The sequence below is a fragment of the Anthonomus grandis genome, unplaced genomic scaffold (genome assembly GCF_022605725.1).
Source record: "Anthonomus grandis grandis unplaced genomic scaffold, icAntGran1.3 ctg00000325.1, whole genome shotgun sequence".
NCBI classification, from domain to species: domain Eukaryota; kingdom Metazoa; phylum Arthropoda; class Insecta; order Coleoptera; family Curculionidae; genus Anthonomus; species Anthonomus grandis.
The window spans coordinates 140,183-163,308 of record NW_026088461.1 but is presented as its reverse complement, the minus strand read 5'-3'; the positions used below and the strand labels follow the sequence as shown (position 1 = coordinate 163,308).

General features: G+C 30.9%; 2 protein-coding genes across 2 annotated transcripts; one reads left to right on the top strand and one right to left on the bottom strand.

Annotated features, from left to right (window-relative positions):
• Window positions 1-2,448: 2,448 nt before the first annotated feature.
• LOC126749566 (uncharacterized) lies at window positions 2,449-14,497 on the bottom strand. The gene is made up of 3 exons (XM_050459282.1): window positions 14,361-14,497; window positions 2,696-11,116; window positions 2,449-2,640 (listed from the first exon to the last, which is right to left on the bottom strand). The coding sequence occupies exon 2, from the start codon at window positions 11,114-11,116 to the stop codon at window positions 4,562-4,564; it is 6,555 nt and encodes a 2,184-aa protein (XP_050315239.1). The 5' UTR covers window positions 14,361-14,497; the 3' UTR covers window positions 2,449-2,640; window positions 2,696-4,561.
• Window positions 14,498-15,417: 920 nt separating this feature from the next.
• Window positions 15,418-16,582, top strand: LOC126749571 (zinc finger Ran-binding domain-containing protein 2-like). Its single transcript, XM_050459283.1, has 3 exons — window positions 15,418-15,537; window positions 15,654-15,759; window positions 16,077-16,582. Exons 1-3 carry the CDS (start codon window positions 15,448-15,450, stop codon window positions 16,580-16,582), a joined length of 702 nt encoding a protein of 233 aa, XP_050315240.1. The 5' UTR covers window positions 15,418-15,447.
• The last annotated feature ends 6,544 nt before the right edge of the window (window positions 16,583-23,126 follow it).

The following is a 23,126-nucleotide window of genomic DNA, read 5'->3' as shown; positions in this document are numbered from 1 at the left end:
AATCGGACCCATAGGAAAAACCTTTTGATAGTCACGTGACCCTCAAACTCAATATTTTAAAAATTTGATACAAACCAATAATTATTTCATAAATAAACCCCAAATACCAAATTTCAATCAAATCGGACCCATGGGAAAAAAGTTTTGGTAGTCACGTGACCCTAAAACTCAATATTTTAAAAATTTGTTAATAATCAATAATTATTTCCTAAATAAACCCCAAATACCAAATTTGAATCAAATCGGACCCATAGGAAAAAAGTTTTGGTAGTCACGTGACCCTAAAACTCAATATTTCAAAAATTTGTAAAAAAATATTAATTATACCCTAAACCAAACCCAAATACCAAATTTCATTCAAATCGGGCAAATACCAAAAAAGTTAAAAAAAAAAAAATTACCATATAAAATAATAATACCCATTAAATCCCGATTAGATTTTTTTTTTATCATTAGGACCCACTGTGTTGTAATTTTTGTCTAGCTAAATGCCTTGTATAGCCACTGTGTCGCATGAATATTATATTATATTACACGGAAAATGCTAAAACGTCAAACGTTGCCGAATTATCACGGCTAGAAGAACCCGATTTGGTAAAAGATATGCACATATTCGGATTCTCCAGAGTCTCTGGAATAATTTCGTACCAATTTCAGGAAGTTCTGAGCTATTTTAAGCATTTTATCAATGAAATTAGGAAGCAAGTCCGAGCCAATTCATCCACGTTGACGTCATGCTGTCAAAACGTAAAAGTCAGCCGTAAAATTCGGCATTAAAATCGCGCGTAGACGTCAAAATCGACCATTTTCAGACGATGATTTTGGGTATAAAAAAAGGTTTTTACCTTATGATTTGTACATGGAAAAATAGTATAAAGCCTTAGGAACAGTTTAACATCAATTCTGGACCGATTCCAGTCGATTTTAGTAGTTAAATTTCGATTATAAAAAGGGTCTTTTTTCGGCGAAAATCGCCGTGTTCGTTGCCATGCGCACGCCGGCGAAAACGCCGGTCATGGGTGACTCGAATGTACCTCTTGTGTGGGTAGATTTTTAACGATTTTTCGTACTTGGGACTTTTTTGAAAAAAAATTACTTTTAGGGTACTTGTAAAAATAGTGAAAAAATGAAATTTTAGTATGTTATAGTAAAATGAATGGCGCATCTGCTCGATTGATTTTAGTTCTTCTATCACATACCGGGTGCGCACAATTAATTTCCAAAGTCAAAAAATGTTAAAAAATTCATAACTCAAAAACGGTTTTACTTAGAAGTACGGTTGGAATTGGAAAAGATTCTGCTTATCACACGCTACAAACCGCCCATAAGCCATTTGGCTCTAAGTGGCGCCACTAAAAAGTTATTAAGGCGGGAAAAAAAAAAGTGTGAAAAAGGGTATTTTCAACTGAGCGCTGCTCACCCTGTATAAATGATAGCGTTAAACTTTATACACCGTTTTATTCGGAAAGGATGCAGGTTTAATTAATCCAAATGAATTTTTTTTAAATTTTGCACCATAAGAATTTCACAGAGAAAAAACTAAAAAAAATCAATTTTTTTGGGTTTTTTTGATTTTTTTCCCAAAAAAAAAGATTTTTTCAAAAAAAGTCCTTAATAAAAGTTGTAGTTCTCGTTGAGGCGCATACATTTTCTGTGAGTCACTATTTCCGGAAAGATACCGTTAAACCGTCAGAGGGGCTGGAATATCACACATGTCTGAAACTTTGAGCGTTAAAAAAAAATACTTCCCCTGTGCTGAGAATAACCAAAAACTATACAGATAAGTAGCCCATGAACTGTAATCGATCTGTTAAATTTCATAACATTCAAAGAACCGCTGCGACCTGTATCGAATTCCCATTGAAAAAATTGGACAAAAAAATTTTTTTGACTTTGAAGGCGTCTTAGTCCTAAACAAAAAAACAAATGAAAATTTGTAAATAATCAGATTAAAGCCTAATATTTTTAGATTATAAAAAGGTAAAAATCATTTCTCCACCCTAATTAGAAAAAAAGTTATAACCACTTTTATCCGACGAGTCCCGAGGTCGTGCGAAAACTCCAAAAAAGAAGCGGCCCTCTATAAGAGCTACGCTCTTATAACAAGTACGAGCTTCGCTCGTACTTTGATCAGTTGGGACCAGTAGAAAAGCTTTTGGTCAGAGGAGATTATTTAAAAATTAAATTTATTACATGATGTTTAACAGGTGCTCCGGCAACGTGGTCAGCAATATGTCTTACAGGTTTTTGTATTTATGGTTTTTGGGGTATCACGCTTCAGAGAATCATGATGTGATAAGAGCTCCGCTCTAATCTAAGTGTGCTAAAATGCATAATATGTCTGCAGCATTTGACGTAAACAGTTGTACTAGATAAACCACAAAAACCAGATTTAAAATTAACTTGACATAAATATAAGAAGGATTTTTAAATAATATTATAGTGAATAGTTAAAAATATACTCTTACCAATCTTCATAGGTCATACAGTTTCAAGGAAATACAGTTAAAATACAATTACTTGCTTTCTGTTTATATTCCTTGTATTATATGCATTATAGTATAAGTTCAATAAACTGGATAATTGGGAGATGTAAGTCCTGGCAAGTCATCCTTCCTAGCTGAGGCATAATTTGAATTCCTACAAAAAATATAATTTAAAAAATTAGAGAAAAATATTGAACGCAAAAACTTACTTAATGTGGATACTGAAGCCAGGCTATACTGCTGCCATATGGATATACTGCCAACATATAGTTTCGTCCTTACTGGGTGATACATATCCGAAAAATGTTTGATATTTCAGAAAGTAACAAATAAATGTTACCTTTTGAAATACTTTTAGGTCTGAAATGTAGAAGTAGACATAATAATTGTGACGCGGCACGAAGAAATCCACCTAAGCATACATAGAAAAGCTTCACAGGACAGCCGTGAAATGGTCGCCTCGTTTCTCAACGAGCATACGGGATGGAATCGTTTGTACAGGAGACGTAAGTGGAACGGGGAAAGAAGATCGCTCCGTAGTCCGTGCGCATGTTGAAGAACAGTGGGAAATACCAAACTTTGAAATTCAACAATTTCGTTATTTAAAGTATTACAAAATTTCCGAATGCAAAATGTCGTTAAAAATCAGCTCAAGATCTATAAGAATGAATTGAAAATGAAAAATTGGATTTTTTGACGTTTAGGTGGATTTCTTCGTGCGGTGTCAAATTTTTTTTTACATATTTCTTTCTGAGAAATTTTAAACATTAAAACTGCTGGGACACCTTTTGAGAATATTAGAAAAGTGACTCCACTGCAATTTACTTTGTCAAAGCCCATTAAGATTACGTAAAAAAGAAGCTGTTCAAAATTGCCTCCACAAAGCGGCTTTTACATTTGATTTAGAAAATGATTTACCACTTCACGTTAGCTTATTATAGATTGAACTTGAATGATGATGAAAATTTTAATGATTTTTTCAACCTAGAGTCAAATGTGTTGGTGAAGATCAAAACAGAAATTTAAAATCGATTTAAAATACTATCCGAAGATTCTCATGTCGAAGAAGTTCCAGTATCGACCAAATGCATAGCATTTGGTTCTTACTGGTACATAAGGTGAAGGAAGACATTATCCTAACCAAAAAGCTTAACATCCCGAGTCGTTACAGTTTTCTTTTTAAATTAGAAATACGATTTCGGGATGTTATTTAAAAAAAAAAGAAAAACTTATTTTTAATATAAAAAAAAAAATAAAAAAAGTCATTATATTGCCAGTAAAATAATATACTGCTATATTATGGCAGAGAAAAAATCAAACCATAAATAGAAATTTATGTGAATCCTACTAAGATCTAGCATTCTTGATATTTGTTTATTTTATTTTTATGTAAAAAATAGAATATGTGTTTTATGTTAGTTTAAAATGTATTAGAATATGACCATATAAATATAATGGCCCATACAAAGAAGAAAATAAAGATGTTTACTGAGGGTTCTCATTAATTAAACGAGATTTGAAAAATATTCTTTATCCTTAAATTCGTCCATCCTTCTAAAATATGCTGTCAAAATCTCTGTCTCGATTTTGTGCATATTGGCGTGGCGTGGATTTGAAAAAGACATCAATCCTTAAATTCGTTCAGCCTTTTAAAATAAGCATCAAAACCTCTGTGTTGATTTTGTGCATATTGGCGTGGATTTAAAAAAAGACATTTATCCTTAAATTCGTCCATCCTTCTTAAATATGCTGTCAAAATCTCTGTATCGATTTTGTGCATATTGGCGTGGCGTGGATCTGAAAAACATATTAATCCTCAAATTCGTCCATCCTTCTAAAATATGCTGTCAAAATCTCTGTATCGATTTTGTGCATATTGGCGTGGCGTGGATCTGAAAAACACATTAATATCCTCAAATTCGTCCATCCTTCTAAAATATGCTGTCAAAATCTCTGTATTGATTTTGTGCATATTGGCGTGGCGTGGATTTGAAAAAATTGTCCTCATCTTGTGTGGTCGCCTGTATAGGCTAGTAGTATCGGTTTTCATGTAGGATGATATCTAGTTTCGAAATTTAACATTTTTCCAAGACTAATAAATATACATCTTCTAAAGTGTTATCGAAGCTAGATATTCTTGTTATACGATTGTCATCGCATTTCCACCATTGATCATCATAATTTACTAAACAAGTATAATGGCCTGATTCTATGGTATTTCCATGATGTCTAATAACACTCCTTACTTTAAATATTTGATTATCCAGATGTATACTTTCAGGGGCAAAATTGAAAAATTTGGTGTTTATCTTACTACCTTGAGGACTAATTCTCTGAAGACACACCACTAAATATTTGATGCAAACAACTACTGCGCGTGTTCTTAGATTACAATTATTACAATTAGGGCAAAGCCTATCAGAGTCTTTTAACATTAACATCGAATTAAAATCAATCACATCATCACAGTTTTCCGGAAAATAAAGAAAATGTGTGTATATTAGTTGTTCGCCCCCATTTGTATTAATATCACAATCTTGACAATTTAGGAGTTCATAGGTGGTAGCTTTTATAAAAATCCCAAAATCATCTACATCTAATTTTTGTATCAAAGCCTGGCAAAATGATTGGGCATCCTTTTGTTGATTTTCAGTAAAATCGTCACTATGTGGTCCAGTTACTAATCGACGAACTGTTGCAGTGCAATTAATTTTTTTCAGCAAAATATCATTTAAAATATTATTTAATGCTGTATTCTTCTTTGAAATAGAAGCGCGAAATTCGGGCAAACATAAAAATGATTGAATAACACTATTTGCATAACAGGACACCTTATCATCGTTTACTAATCCGGGTGGTTTATTTATTACATAAGGAATATTATCCTCATCCGAACTAAGATCTATTACGATGTCATTATTTACACTTTCATTTTGATAGATGGAATCAGATAAAACATTTTGAGTTAAAGTGTGACTAGTTCTAAATCGACTTTTGATAAGAGATTTTGTTAGATCATCGTTGTTCGCTTTATCTAACTGACGCTTTGGAATAAAACCATTGTCATAAAGACTAACCACTATTGATTTATGGTGACTATATACCGTGTTATAAATATTGTGACTTAAATTATTAAAATTACTGAATAGCCAATCAATTTGGGTTTTTGATTTAGTAGTAGACTCACCAATGTCAAGTTTTGAAGTTAAGCCTTTTGATATTAAGCAATGTTTTAGACCATTATCACAGTTATTAATAATATCCTTATTAAAATCTCCAATGATTAAAATGTCCCCTTGTTGCCCAATAAGAATTTCGTTTAAACAAATTTTTGCTTCTATAACAGTCAGTTTTGGTGGAATATAAACTGCTATAACATTTATATCATTCAATAAAAATGAAATGGCTTGAAAAAGTATACCAGAGAAGTTTTTTACATATTTTTTCACTAATTTTATTTCCACTGGTATATCTAGTTTCTTGTAACAAATAATTCCGAAAGGTTTACTGACACTTTGATCATTAATTAAATTGGCAAAAACTTCAAAGTTATTTAATTTTAAATTTTGTTTGTTCTTATGCAACCATGTTTCAACAAATATTAATATATGTGCGTCTTTAAAAATTGGATTATTACTGATAAGACTAATATTTTTTGAGAAACTCTGCACATTATGGTAAGCAATTATGCATTTAACATTTGAATCCTTAATAAATTGAGTGTCATACTTTGATGTCATAAGTTTATTTGTTTGCATACTTACTAATTCCTTAAAAGCTGCATTATCTTCGTTTGGCGGTTTTGGAGCCTTGAAGTTTCCAACAATATAGAGGCCGCTAAGCTTAGTGGCCCGACTACAAGCAACGTAGGTACTGCTTCTGGTCAGCCCACTGCCAGTATGGACAGCAACTTGCTCATAGGTTGCGCCTTGACTTTTATGAATAGTAATTCCCTCGCTGATTAACAGAGGAAATTGAAGTCGTTCAACATGTACGTTGCTGCCTTTTTTAATCTTAATAGCTCTTGCGGCTTTTTCTATTGGCGTCCAAGTGGATGGAATATGTTTAGATTTCATAAGGGATTGTGCTTTGTTTCTGCATTCTTTGCCAGATTTGTCATCGAAAAATTCAATCCAAACTCGATATGGAATCTGGTTTTGATTAAAATCTATTTGGCGTAGAATACCAGTTGCACCATTAACTATGCCGTCACTAGTATCTATATTCATAGATATCATGTATTTGGCATCTACTTGTAGAATTAATGTTAACATTAAGCCAAAACTTTCTTCTTTTTTTAACCCTTTAGCATATTCCATAAATAAGTGTTTTAAGCGATCAGAGCAACTTCCCTTTATGATATCTCGAGCCTCACTTACTGCCCTTTCTGTTTTATATGTGGACAGTTTTTTTTCATTAAATGCATCTACTTCCTTATTAGTGGCAAATAGGTGCATTGCATTTTCAGGAATTAGATCTGTATGAACTTCTCTTGATTTTATAAGCTCTATATCCTTATTAGTCATTTTGCCAAGAGCCATATTGTTTAGGGCTACGGCAAAAGCTTTATCTTCACTTTGTCTCATTATCTCAGTCAATTCGAAATATTTAAAATGGTCCCACAAATATGTGCCACATAGCTCCTTGTACGGATTTGATTTCACTGGCAAAAATATAAATACGTCCCTCACTGGTGGAAGTTGGCGAATGTCTCCACACATAATAATAGGGATATTACCAAAGACAGCATCAGATTTAAATATTTGCTGTAATCTACTATTAATATGGTCAAACATTCTGGCGCCTACCATGGAATATTCATCGATTATAATTAACTTCAAATCACGTAAATTACAATAAATCGTATTAACTAGTTCGTGGCTCAAAGGAACTAATTCTTCACCATATTGAGATATAGGAAGAGATAATGCCGAGTGTAGGGTGATGCCTCCAATATTAAATGCGGCTTTGCCTGTCGGAGCGCAAAGCAAAACTTTAAGACTGGTAGGATTGTTTCCTGGAATCGAGTTGTAATGTCGCAACAGCGACTGAGTAATTGCTGTGATTAGATGACTTTTTCCTGTACCAGCGGATCCACTAAGTATACAGTAGAAAGTTTTTCCCTCTATTATACTATCTTGCACAATATTTAAAAAATGGTATTGCTTATGGTTTAGCTTACCTATAAGCGAATAATATTCTAAGTCACTTATTTGATAAGGTGTTGGAAATACTACATGTTTTACTGGAGAATCATCATCTTGACCAACACAACTAAATGGATCATATATAGGCTTGTCTAAACCATATACACCAAACTCACTATCGATTTCTCCATCGAATCCGTTATGAACTAATGCATCTGATTTCTCTTCAGCAAGTTTGAGGGCGTCATCAATTATCTTCTCATCTAATACATTGAATTTTTTACGATTTATAGAAAGTTCTTCAAATCGATCTTCATATATGGTTTGTTGATCTATATTTTCCTGTTCTATTTCATCCACTTCATTTCTCCATGGAAGATACAACATGATCTGCTCCCTGTAGTAGTTTTTGGGGTCTTCTTGAAGTCCGTATTGACGATAGGAAATAATTTTAGCGCAGTTTCTTCTTACTAAGACGCCACTACCGTCTTTTAGGGGTAAACTATTGATTTTCGTTCTTGCCTCTTTTTTAAAAAATTCGTAGTAGGCTGCGAATTCTGCTAAGCAAATATTTTCCATTTCGTCGGGTCTTGCTTCATAATGTTCTATTAGCCCCTTTTGGTATATGTTAATATCATCACTATCCATCTGATTTAGTTCTTCTAAGCTCTTTAGCATTTTTGTCCTTTCTTTAATTGGGCTTGTAGGAATGTATATGTAAGAGGTACTAGTGTCATGCATGTGCAATTGCAACACTGAGTATGCTGCTTCTTGAGCACTTACCTCACTGGCATTTAAAAAAGCTGCTGCAAGAGTCTTGAGTTTGCTTTTAATATCCAAGTTGCCTTTTTTAATTTCCTCCATTGTCTTCATTAATAGGTCAGATACTCCTCGTGACGATTTATTGATGTAGCCTACAATATAAGAGCAGCAACCATATGGCTCGTAGACTAATTGTATATCCATGTTACTTTTCATCATGGAAAAGATTTCCTCATTATAATTATTAATAAATCCGTCTTTTGGCTGCCTCTTTAAAAACAATGTTGGTTTGAATATATTGTGTTGAATAATATTTACATATTCTTCTTTAGAGGTACCAAGATCATCCAAAAATTCTTTAAATGATAAATCTGGTTTGGCTTTAAGTTTCGTCATTATCGTAAAATACTTTTCAGACATGGCTTTACGTAGTTCTGGTTCCTTTACTCTGTCAATATTAATTGGCATGAGTATAACAGACTCATCCATTGGGAGATATGGGATATGATACCTACAAACTTTGTATCCCTTAACATCTTTTTGACATGACTTGGAATGGTGGTGTGTATTAAACTGAATAATGTCGCGTACGCTTTCTAAGTCACTCTGGCAGGTAATATACCTATTTGCGAAATCGGCACACTCCTTGAAGCTCTCTGGCGTCACACCTAATTTGGGAGCATTAGACAACCACAATAATCCATGCACATGTGGGGACCCACGATGCTGAAATTCTACCCGATAATAGTGATGTTCTATTGGGTTCTTTTTAAAAGGTCCATTGGCACTCTTCATATGTTTAAACAACAATTTAAACCGATTATCGAAGTACCTAGCACATGTTACGGGATCTTTTCTAATTAAACGAGTCTTCTCGATATAGGGTAGATTACTTGCTTCCTCAAGGGTAAGTTCTTTATTATCTACTATCTTTGCTAATATGACGATCAATTCAGGCCATGCCGTTTCTGCCGCAGATATAGTAAAAAACAAAGTTGGAATTCCAAACTGACGAATCATACACAGCAATTTTGTTTTTTCTCGTTGCCAATATGCAGGTGAACTTCTGACCTTACTAAGAAAATGGAATCCTTGGTCATTTTGAATCAGGTGCTCAACAAAGTTTGTTTGCCTAACTTGTCCAGCTGTATATGTCCCTTTCTCATTCTTCTTTTTTCTTAGGGCTGTGTAAACCGCTTTTGTTAGTTGTATTAATTGGCATTTTTTAAATGCGTATAGTAGAAAATCAGTTCTTGCAAATCTTCGGTCCATGTGTTGCAGTAATATTTTAACTTCGTCCGAGTAACTAAAGTTAACAAAACATTCTTTAGCGTATCCACAAAATAGTGATGGAAATGACAATTCATCACTGTATTTGTCCATCATTAAATGCAGTGGCGTTTTTCCTTCTCCTGGTGCAAAACAGATATTTTCTGAATTACATTTATCTAGAAGAGTTTCTTGACCACCAGGATTCACTGGCTCATCAACTTCTAAAAATTCAGTTAAGTCATAAATATTTTGCTTATCATTTGAATTATTTATTATGCTAACTGGATCAAAGATATTTGTGAGTGATGTATCTCCTTCATTAACTTTCATTTTTTCGACATCTTTATTCAATAACTCAGATGACATTTTATTTATTTCACAAAGACCACCTGAAGTTTTTATAAAATCTTCAATGCTTTGTTCCCAATCCTTTGAAACAGAAAGTTCTATACCCTCTTGCTGGTAAAGAGGTTGCTTGCACAAATATTCAGCTGCCTTCAAGATTATTTTTGGCCTCACAGTTTCAAATAGATAAGCATTTTTATAATCCAATTTACGTTTTAACTGGATCTGTATGGTTTGGCTATCATTTAAATTCCGAGGAAGTAATGTAGTGGATGTATTTATATTTACTGGTACATTAACAATTTGTCCTGTTATGTAGCATTGCCTGGCATATCCAACTTCCCTGATTTGCATAAAAGGTATTCTTGGCGATACCATTCTTTCTTCCAAAATTGATAATCCTTTTAACTCTTCTGGTACAGCATGAACCATTTTATAATTGCCACACCAGAATTTGGGTAGTTTTCCTTTGTAAAGATTAGTTAGGCAAGAGCCACAAAAATTGTAACCATTATTTACAATTTTATGAATAAAATCGGAGCCAAACTTATCTTCCAATCGCTGGATGTTTATTGTTTTACATATAGATGGAAACCACAATCTTAAGCAGCAACTACATACAACCGTTGGTCCCTCTCGTACAGCCAATTCAAAAGGTGTAGGCTCATGTAATGATATAGGTATGATGGAGTTATGCTCGGAAACTACTTCAACATCTTTATTTTTTTCGTTTTCTTGTTCTAAATTAACTTTCTCAATTTCCTTTTTGTTTGTTTCTATTTCTTGATGTTTTGGAATATCTGTCTCTTGAATAATATCATTAATAGAACAAACAACCTTATCCTGTTTTCTCTTTGATAAATCATTGGTCAATTTACGTTTCTTTTCAGGTTTTAAATCATTAGCTTGAGTAGCAGTTTGTTTCCTTTTAGTGGTATTTTTACCTATACATATCTCTCCAGTTTGTATTTGTATTTGTTCAGATGCATTATTCTTCAAGTCATCAATATGAATCTCCTTGCTCTGATTAGATATATTTTCTGCCTTTTTGGCTTTCTTTAAAAGGCTTTTAGTCTTGGCTGACTGTTTCTTCATTCTAGGCATCTGAAAAATAATATTAATCGATTTCTAATGCAATAATTCAAGTGACTTTTTAAACATCAGTATTAAAATATTCATTACACATTCATAAATTCTGAAATGTTCAGAGCATATTCCTTTGCAATTTTAATAACTGAACTTAACAAATGACATATATATTATATTTTAACCTATTTACTTCAACAAAGATACAGAGAAACAATCTGATCAATTAAATTGTTATTTAAAATTTATTTATTAGTTAATAAACAAAGCACAAGGTAAGAATAAACAATGAAAATTAAAAAAAGAAATACCCTTAAAGGCTCCTTTAGATAGCATATGAAAATCATTTAAACATAAAAGCTAATACTTTATGTGTCAGAGAAGTCTTAACACAAATTAATTCTATAGACATGAGATGTATTTTCACTGCTGAAATAATAAATATTCAATAATTTAATAAATCTACTCACTGATTACCTTCAATTCAACTTTACTGACCTCTTTCTTGTACCTTATTGCTTTATGCCATATATTTTATGTTATTTGTAGTTGTATTTGCCTTTTTATATTTATTGACTTGCGTTAGAAGTACTTTATTTGGTAACTATACTAAATATAGTTGTAAGAGTATTGTTTGCAAATTATTCAATTAAAAGTATATTTGAAGTAAACCTAATCATCACAGAAACATTATAGCTACTATTTAGTAATCAGTCACAATCATTCAAATCATAAGTTAAATAAAACTATTATAAAAATACAAATTGAACATTTAACAGTTGTTCTGTGGTAATATTACCTGATTTACAATTCTGATCACAAATCTAAGCAAACTTACCAGCAGTAATTTTCAAAAAAAAATATTAAATTAATAGCCCATATTATTCTAGATATTTTAATAAATAAATCTTTGCAAAAAGGCATTTTTCCAGAATGTTTAAAGTTTCACTATATAAGGGAGTGGACAAAAATAATGGAGAAACTTTTTCTTAAAAGACTTTAAAACTTTATGGCAAACAGCAACATATTAAGTAAATGTCAGTTTGGCTGTACAATAAGGAAAAAATTTATATTTATATATTATTATCAGATCCAAAAAGTAATATCTGACATTACTAAATCAGTCGAACAATAGGAAATCACCTATGGAATATCATGTCATTTCAGAGAAGCTCTCAATAGTGTTAATCTTGAGGTGCTACTTCAGAAAGGCAAAAAGTAAAATTGTGCCATGAGAATGGTTTTTTCAGAATGGCAGGGAGCATGCTCAGGAGTCCACAAGGGTCAGTCCTGGGGCAGAGCTCTATTTCTCCTGTTTATAAACGATTTACTCAACTCAACTCAATTTTATAAGATAATTACTGCAGTCATATTATTCTGACAGCCATTTAATATTTTGTGTATAGTATAAGTATAGGTAGATAATATTTTATCCTTGTTTTATTTTGTTCTTATTCTTAGAATTTTATATTAAGGTTCTTTTATGAGAAAATTCCATATGGCTTATGTAAGCCTCTGTATCTTTTTTGTTTAAAGTCTAACAAAACTGTGGTGTGGAAACTGAAAATAAATTGAAATATATAACTGAAGTGAAAAAGGAAAAATCTCAATATGTCCACCTTATCGAGAGGCAATTTTTAGATCAAGTTATGATAGTTATTATCCATTTAATAATATGATTCTATTATCAATAAATTTAATAAGTGCTCTATTACAATATTAGCTCTACTAGGTATACATATTACAGAATTATAAGTTTAAGACCAAAATTTATTTAGAATAATTACATTTAGGAAGAATCAATCTCAAAATTAATTCATTACTATCAGCTTTTAAAGAGATGCAGTAAAACTACTTTTCTATTTACATTTCTAAGCATTAACATCAAAAGCAACTGTTACCTCATTGTATTATCCATACAGATTATTCTACCCATTGTGCCTAAAAAAAGTTGCAGTATAGGTGTAACAGAGATATTAAGAACTAAGGTATATAATAAACAAATACATGTAGGCATTTGATACAATGTCACATTTAAAAATTATACCAGGCATTTGTCTCAGTCACTAAGGTCCTTCATCAAGTGATTTATATAAAATATTTTAGCTACATTTGATTATATTTATAATAATATATAAAAATTTCCTAGCTTCATATAATCATTGAATGGCTAATTAATAGGGGTTTTTCAATACCAAGTTTTGGTGTTAACTCTTTTGGTAATATATATAAATTACATAACAAAACTACCCTATACTAAGCAAATTAAACTAATAAATATTACCTTAGTAATATTTAATAAACATTTAAAATATTGAGGCAAATCCCTAGTATAATTTTTAAAACTGATTAAGATTTGACTGATTAATTATCATTGTATCAAATGATTGTGTGTGTATGTGTAGTATATATGCCTTAAATCATAATATCTCTATTACATCTAAATTGGAATATTTTTTGTATGCAGTAGATAGAATAACCTCCATAGATACTAAAACAATATAACAGTGCTTTTGATGTCAGTGCTTAAAAGTCTATATAGTTTTACTTAATTTGTTTGAAAGCTAACAAATTTATTCAGTTAGTTGTGAATACAAAACAATAACTGGTTGACTCAGTTACTTCATTCAGATATTTGAAAAACCTAGGTCCTAAACCTATAAGTCTGTAATATGTAACATGATCTATTCTATTCTAAAATGTCTTTAATAATTGCCAAGATCTATAGATTTAACGAAAATATATAACTCCATGGAGCCTTTTGAATTTAATGATAATAAAATAATATTATTAAATTAACACTAGATAAATAAGTACCTACTAAAATATTAAACTTAAAAAGTGAATTGGATAAACTAATGTTCTAATAATGTCATGATTTTTAGCATTTCAGATGATTTTATCTATTTTTATTGATTTCTGAAACCGAAGTATTTTGTGAATTAGTGATCAAAATTGCAAATTTTGAAATATTACCACAAAATACCATATCTGATTAATAGTTATTTAATATGCCTTCCTTGTAAATCATATAAACAGCAAGTCATTACAATGTTAAGTGTTCAAGTTGTATTTTTACCTTTAAAGGTTAATAGTGCTAAAAGTTAGTAATAAAATAATGATATTTGGATATTATGTTATTTGGGGTGTTATATAATATCTTTTAAATTAATTATGAATTTCCATACAAGCCAAGCCACTTGACACATAACACAGTGAATAAATTCAACACAGCCAAAAAATAAATTAAATTAAAACTTACCTTGCAGTTTTTTTCTAGAAGATATCTCGATAGGTAAGTTTGAGGTAAAAATGCAGGATACCAATCGCCTTAATCTTTCACAATGTCCAAATATCCTGATATACTGTGCAGCAAATTTTATTCTAAAGGACACTAACTTTACTTGAAAACAGTAACCACTAAATACCACTTCCTATCAACACCTTTGGTTTGTTAATTTATAGTTTTATAATCAATAGACCAATAGGTTAGATAAAAACTTTTTGAGAAATACTTGGCAATTAAGTGCACTAAAAAAATAACAGTAGATTTCTTAGATAAAAAATTATAGATACGGAATATAGCAATTTCACTTTTTGCAACAAACAGTATAACAAAGCCTGCACTATAACCTAGAAAACAAAACAAATAAAAACTCAACACTAACACAGATTGGCAAACAATTTGTTCAACAAATGTTCCTGCTGCACAGTATTAATAACTTAAATTGATAAGTATTTCTCTTCTTCTAACTTGTAAAATAAACAATATTTTATGCCTTTTCTTCTATCCTTGGAAACAGAAATGTTATCGGTAGCAATTAGCACTCATACACGATACACAAAATCGAATCACTATATATTTATGATTGAAATCATATAAATAAGATGTTTTGATTCCTATTTACATTTTTTCTTCACAAATAATATAACAATAAAATTTAGCCACAGACACCATATGACCATGACCAATGACAGACAGTTGACACTTGTCAGCATTTGGATACAAGAAACGAGTAATAATGATGATGAGAAGAATTTTATACTTTTGACAGCGTTGCCAAATATACTTTTATTTGTTAGCAGGATGACTCTTGATAAAAATTTATTTAAAATAATCATTTATTTGACGGCAGGGCAAATTGACTTTTATTTAAAAAGTACGACGATTTAAGTTCGACTTTTTAAGTTAATTTGTTTAAATTATTAACATTGAAACTTTTCAATGCTTTTATCTTTTACATAATATATTCATGGTAGGCCGTGAAAACATCGTATAAAACAAATGACACTCAAAATTAATAAACAACGCGTTCTTTTGACTGAGTAACGTCATTTTTTAACTTATAATGGACAATAAAAATATCATGAATATTAAAATTGACTGTAGGGAGAAAATGGAGAACTTAACTTTAAGCGATTCTGCCAATACTATGAGAGTAAGTATAATGACTTTTCAATAGAGCATTTTCAATTATTATTCCATAAGTATGCAAAATAGAAGCTTTTAAGGGTCCTGAATATTAAAATAATACGATTTTTATCCTTTTTCAAGACTGCCCAAAGAAAAACTACAAATGAGGTGCCGTCTGTCGAAATTGACCGAAATAATCCTGCATATTGGGCGGAAATATTTAAAAAACAAACGGCAGTCCCTCCGCGTAAGTATGACAATATAAATAAATAAAAAAACATATATGTAGCGCCTACATAAATTCTTTTTTTTTTCAATTTTTATACGCAAGTGTAAAAACCTTTTTTCATTTACCTTACCTAAAAAAACCCTAAATTTCTTTACAAAAAGTAAGATGTGACCATTATAAGCATTTAAAAAAACGCACATAACTCATATTTAACTATTGGAACTTTATTTGATTAGGATAAAATGCATATATGCACTTTTATTTTAGAAAAAAATGTTTTTAAAAATTTTTTTATAACTTTTATTGTTTTCATAAAGGTATTTATTAATTTTTAGAGAATAATGGCGAAATAATGGAGGTAGAGGAAAAGGAAGCTGAAGGAAAAGAGGAGGAAGAAAAAGATCGACAGAATTGGATAAGGCAGAGGAGAGAAGAAGGCAGAATGAGAGAGGACAGAAAAAGGGAGACAAGTAGAGGTGCATGTAGGGAAGAAAGGAATAGAAATAGAAGTAGGGGAGAAAGAGGAGAGACGAGTAGAAATAGAAGCAGGGAAAGATTTGGGAGCAAGGAAGAAAGAAGGGAAAGGAATAGTAATGCAAGGGAAAGATTTAAAAGCAGAGGAAATAATATTAAAAGGGGAAATATACGTGGACGAGGCAGAGGACGGGATGGGAGGAGAGGGGACAGTCAGAATGTTCGGGCAGCTAATCGCGGACGTGGGCGTCGCGCAATATCAAACACCCAACAACCAAATCAGGCTGGATCTGCTGTTGTAGGGTGTTTGCAGTTCAATGACATTTCGTCCATGGTTGAATTTACTAGACAATTTATAAATCATTAATTTTAGTTTGTTGTTTAATTTATTTATAAAATTTGTATGTGTTTAGTTAATACATGTTGTTTGTATTTTGTGTCATATTTCTGCTGTATTATTTCTTTCAACCAAAAAAAAATCACCAAGTGCAAAATAGATGACGACAATTATTAAACATTTCTTTTATTTATTATCTTAATTTGCTAACTCAAATAGTGGTGGTGTCTTTTGACGGTCTAAAATTTCTCCGCTTATTGTATGGTATGGGTAGTAGCCACCGTCGAATTAAAATAAGCGTCACCTCCTTTAACAACCCTTATGCAATGAGATTAAAACCATTGCACAATCAATCATTAAAAATTATTTGTAATAAAGTATGAAACGCATTTAAGATAAAAGAATAATAGAAACCATCAACGAATTGAATAGAAGCTATATAAAGCAAGATATTAGTAAAAATGGGGAAAAAACAAACGAGAACTGGTTTTTTCTACGGTACTATTTTTTTTCCTGACTTGGTTACTATTAAATATTTATGTAAGCCAAAAAATGACAATCACCGCTAAAACAACCCAAGAAAAAAAATTTTTTTTTTTGGTCGAAAATCGAAAAGAAACCCGCGAAAAATTTCAAAAAAATGGTTTTTAGTTTTTTCTAAATAAACTATAAATCTGACACCTTTTTGTTTTAAATAAAAGTTCCCGGGAATTTTGTGAGGTATCCGTGTGTTAAAAAAAATTGATTCTCTAGCTATCACAGAATTGTAGAAAATTGGAGAACAATATTAAACATAAATATCGAATCATCAAGAGACCTATGGAAAAATTTCAATTTTTTATAAGACCTTTCAAAGACTAGTAAAAAAGCTTTATGATAAATTTTTCCACCAATTATACGAGTGCCACAATACAAAGGGAAAGATTATGTCCCATAAGAATTCATGTATGGGAATAAGACAACCGGGTTTTTTCGTGGATTTTTTTCATTTTTCAGTTTTATTTTTAAAAGCCAATGGTAATAAAATATGAAAAGAATTGACAGGAGAAAAATAAGGAATAAAAAAAATCATAAACGAATTGAATCGAAGCTATAGAAGCCGAGATATAAGTAAAAATGTGGGAAAAACAAAAGAAAACTGGTTTTTTTCCACCGTACCATTTTTTTTCCCTAAAATGATTATTGGCAAATTTTAAAGTAAGTCCTAAACTAACAATTTCCAGTAAAAAAACCCAAGAAAAAAAATTTTTTTTTTTGGTCGAAAATCGAAAGGGGTATACCCACGAAATTTTCGAAAAAATAGTTTTAATTTTTTTATAAATAAACTATAACTCTGACAACTTTTTGTATTGAATAAAAGTTCTTGGGAATATTAAGAAGTATCCGTCTGTCAAAACGAATCGGTTTTAGCTATTATAGAATCGGAGAAAATTGGAAAAAACTATTAATCATAAATATCGAAATATCAAGAGCCCTATGGAAAAACTTCAATTTTTTATTTTTCTATCTTGTACTACTTCAAAATATCTTTAAAAAAGGTTATTACCAATTCGGCTCTAAAATGAACAGAAAACCTACTTCTTGGCATTTGTCGATTTTCGAACAAAATCCGGCCCAAAATGAACATTTTTTCAAAATATGCTCCGAATTCAAAATTTCTTTCTTCTGGTTAAAGACCATTCAAAAACTAGTAAAAAAGCTTTATGATAAAATTTTCCACGATTTATACGAGTGCCACAATATAAAGGAAAAGATCAGGTCGCATAAGAATTCAGGTATGGGGATAAGAAAAATGGGTTTTTTCGTGGATTTTTTTGATTTTTTAGTTTTATTTTTGAGAGCCAATAGTAATAAAATATCAAAAGAATTGACAGGAGAAGAATAACGAATAAAAGAAATCATAAACGAATTGAATCGAAGCTATAGGAGTTGAGATATAAGTAAAAATGCAGGAAAAACAAAATAAAACTGGTTTTTTCCCACCGTAACATTTTTTTTTCCTAAAATGATTATTGGCAAATTTTAAAGTAAGCCCTAAACTAACAATATATAGTAAAAAAACCCAATAAAAAAAATAATTTTTTTTGGTCGAAAATCGAAAGGGGTATGTATACCCACGAAAAATTGCGAAAAAATGGTTTTTATTTTTTTCTAAATTAACTGGAACTCTGATAACTTTTTGTTTTAAATAAAAGTTCTCAGGAATATTACGAGGTATTCGCATGTCAAAATGAATCGAATCTAGCTATTATAGAATCGGAGAAAATTGAAAAAAAGTGTAAAACATAAATATTGAATTATCAAGAGCCCTATGGACAAATTTAAATTTTTTATTACTCTATCATGTAATATTTCAGAGTACCTTTAAAAAAGGTTATTACCGATTTGACTATAAAATGAACACAAACTTATTTATTTGCATTTTTCGATTTTCAAACAAAATTCGGCCCAAAATGAGCATTTTTTTAAAATATGCTCTGAATTCAAAATTTCTTTTTTCTAGGTAAAGACCATTCAAAAAGAAATGAAAAAGCTTTATGACAAAATTTTCCACGATGTATACGAGTGCCACAATATAAAGGGAAATGATTATAGGTCCCATAAGAGTCTATGTATTGGCATAATGCAACCGAGTTTTTACATCGATTTTTTTAATTTCTCACTTTTATTTTAAGAGACACATGTAGTAAAATATGAAAGAATTAACAGGAGGAAAAATAGGAATAAAAGAAACCATCAACGAATTGAATCGAAGCTATAGAACCCGAAATATTAGTAAAAATGGGGGAAAACCAAAACAAAACTGGTTTTTCCCACTATATCACTTTTTGTCTTAAAATGGCTATTGACTAATTTTATTGTAAGCCCTAAACAGATAATTTCTAGTAAAAAAACCAAAGAAAACCCTTTTTTTTGTTCGAAAATCGACAGGGAAGGATTAAAAAAGGTTATAACCGATTTGACTTTAAAATGAACTGAAAACCTATTTATTTCCATTTTTCAATTCTCGAAGAAAATGCGTATTCAAGATGAACATATTGGTTCAAGATCATTCAAAAAATAGTAAAAAAGCTTAATGACAAAATTTTCTACAATTTATGGAAGTGCCACAATAGAAAAGGAACAGATTAGACCGTATAATAGTCTGTGTATTGGGTTTGGATAAAAGAATTTTCACGTCGACTGTTTCTATTTTCCATTTTAAACTCGAAAGGCAATTATATGAAGAGATGAAAAGAATTTAAAAAAAAATAAGAAACCACCAAGGAACTGAATAGAAGCTATAAAATCTGACATCAAAAAAAGTCTGACTTAAAAAAAAAACAAATGGAACCACGTTTTTTACACAGCAACTGGTTTCACATTCATATTCTACTTAACAACCCCTACTTAATAAAAAACTCCAATAAACTAATATTATTACTACTACTAATTATTACTCTTATTTTATTTACAAATAATTTCAAGGTATTAATAACCTTAGGTAAGCCTTAATAACCCTGTTTCTTACGATTACAACTACGAGTATCATAAATTAAAAAAAATCTAATAATCATTATTTTCCTTATATATAAACCTAAATAAATCAAAAACCAACTGTCAATCAAATGAATAAAATAAGAAAGAAAACTTATAGTCACGTGACTCTTTTTTTTTTCTATTGGTTCTGTGCCGAGCACATTTACTCACAAGTTCCAAGCGGAACAACAGTATCTATGATAAATAATGGCTCATATCACATCCACCTATATCTCAAACAAATTTGAAAAACTCATTGTGTCACTTAATAATCTAAAGACTTATATCTTATACTCTAACCTATACATATATTATAGATATATGTATCTATTAATTATTTTAATGCATGTATTAAATGCTTATTTATTTTATTAATTTTTATAAGTTTACTACTAAATAGAAGTATAGAATATCTTTTGGAAATTTTGGAACAGTCACACGCTTCTCGCCACGGAATTTAAGCAACGCACTGTTTTAATTTTAGACAATACAGGGTGGCTCGGATAGGTAGCAACGGTTAACCTTAATTTTAAGAAATCAATCATTGTTTTCCATATAAACCTCATAAACCAATTTTCAATCAAATGAGATCAATAGAAAAATAGTTTTGATAGTCACGTGACCTGAAAACTCAATCGTTTAAAAATTTGTTAAAAACCAATAATTATTTCCTACATAAACCCCAAATACCAAATGTCAAACAAAACGGACCCATGGGAAAAAAGTTCCGATAGTCACGTGACCTTAAAACTCAATATTGCAAAAATTTACTAAAAATTGATAATTGTATCCTATATAAACTCCAAATATCAAATATCAATCAAATCGGACCCATAGGAAAAACCTTTTGGTAGTCACGTGACCCTCAAACTCAATATTTTAAAAATTTGATACAAACCAATAATTATTTCATAAATAAACCCTAAATACCAAATTTCAATCAATTCGGACCCATAGGAAAAAAGTTTTGATTATCACGTGACCTTAGGACTCAATATTTAAAAAAAAGATTAAAAATTAATAATTATTTCATAAATAAACCCCAAATACCAAATTTCAATCAAATCGGACCCATAGGAAAAAAGTTTTGGTAGTCACGTGACCCTAAAACTCAATATTTCAAAAATTTGTAAAAAATTAATAATTATACCCTAAACCAAACCCAAATACCAAATTTCATTCAAATCGGGCAAATACCAAAAAAGTTTCAAAAAAAAAAAAAATTACCATATAAAATAATAATACCATTAAATCCCGATTAGATTTTTTTTTTATCATTAGGACCCACTGTGTTGTAATTTTTGTCTAGCAAAATGCCTTGTATAGCCACTGTGTCGCATGAATATTATATTATATTACACGGAAAATGTTAAAACGTCAAACGTTGTCGAATTATCACGGCTAAAAGAACCCGATTTGGTAAAAGATATGCACATATTCGGATTCTCCAGAGTCTCTGGAATAATTCCGTACCAATTTCAGGAAGTTCTGGGCTATTTTAAGCATTTTATCAATGAAATTAGGAAGCAAGTCCGAGCCAATTCATCCACGTTGACGTCATGCTGTCAAAACGTAAAAGTCAGCCGTAAAAGTCGGCAATAAAATCACGCGTAGACGTCAAAATCGACCATTTTCAGACGATGATTTCGGGTATAAAAAAAGGTTTTTACCTTATGATTTGTACATGGAAAAATAGTTTAAAGCCTTAGGAACAGTTTAACATCAATTCTGGACCGATTCCAGTCGGTTTTAGTAGTTAAATTTCGATTATAAAAAGGGTCTTTTTTCGGCGAAAATCGCCGTGTTCGTTGCCATGCGCACGCCGGCCCAAACGCCGGTCATGGGTGACTCGAATGTACCTCTTGTGTGGGTAGATTTTTAACGATTTTTCGTACTTGGGACTTTTTTGAAAAAAAATTACTTTTAGGGTACTTGTAAAAATAGCGAAAAAATGAAATTTTAGTATGTTATAGTAAAATGAATGGCGCATCTGCTCGATTGGTTTTAGTTCTTCTATCACATACCGGGTGCGCACAATTAATTTCCAAAGTCAAAAAATGTTAAAAAATTCATAACTCAAAAACGGTTTTACTTAGAAGTACGGTTGAAATTGGAAAAGATTCTGCTTATCACACGCTACAAACCGCCCATAAGCCATTTGGCTCTAAGTAGCGCCACTAAAAAGTTATTAAGGCTGGAAAAAAAAATGTGTGAAAAAGGGTATTTTCAACTGAGCGCTGCTCACCCTGTATAAATGATAGCGTTAAACTTAATACACCGTTTTATTTGGAAAGGATGCAGGTTTAATTAATCCAAATGAAATTTTTTTAAATTTTGCACCATAAAAATTTTACACAGAAAAAACTAAAAAAAATCAATTTTTTTGGGTTTTTTTAATTTTTTTCCTAGAAAAAAAGATTTTTTCAAAAAAAGTCCTTAATAAAAGTTGTAGTTCTCGTTGAGGCGCATACATTTTCTGTGAGTCACTATTTCCGGAAAGATACCGTTAAACCGTCAGAGGGGCTGGAATATCACACATGTCTGAAACTTTGAGCGTTAAAAAAAAATACTTCCCGTGTGCTGAGAATAACCAAAAACTATACAGATAAGTAGCCCATGAACTGTAATCGATCTGTTAAATTTCATAACATTCAAAGAACCGCTGCGACCTGTATCGAATTCCCATTGAAAAAATTGGACAAAAAAAATTTTTTGACTTTGAAGGCGTCTTAGTCCTAAACAAAAAAACAAATGAAAATTTGTAAATAATCAGATTAAAGCCTCATATTTTTAGATTATAAAAAGGTAAAAATCATTTCTCCACCCTAATTAGAAAAAAAGTTATAACCACTTTTATCCGACGAGTCCCGAGGTCGTGCGAAAACTCCCAAAAAGAAGCGGCCCTCTATAAGAGCTACGCTCTTATAACAAGTATAGTCGCTTCGCTCCTATACTTTTGGTCCGTGGGGACCAGTTTGAAACCTTTAGGTCTTGTTTGTGAAGAGCCATATAGAATTTCTTTAAAAAATCAAAAAATATCAGGTGTACTTAAGTC

Coding starts and splice junctions, on each gene's coding strand:
- LOC126749571 (XM_050459283.1), top strand. CDS start 15,448: ATGGACAATAAAAATATCATGAATATTAAAATTGACTGTAGGGAGAAA. Junction 15,538..15,653: donor ATTCTGCCAATACTATGAGA/GTAAGTATAATG, acceptor TCCTTTTTCAAG/ACTGCCCAAAGAAAAACTAC. Junction 15,760..16,076: donor ACAAACGGCAGTCCCTCCGC/GTAAGTATGACA, acceptor ATTAATTTTTAG/AGAATAATGGCGAAATAATG.
- LOC126749566 (XM_050459282.1), bottom strand. CDS start 11,116: ATGCCTAGAATGAAGAAACAGTCAGCCAAGACTAAAAGCCTTTTAAAG.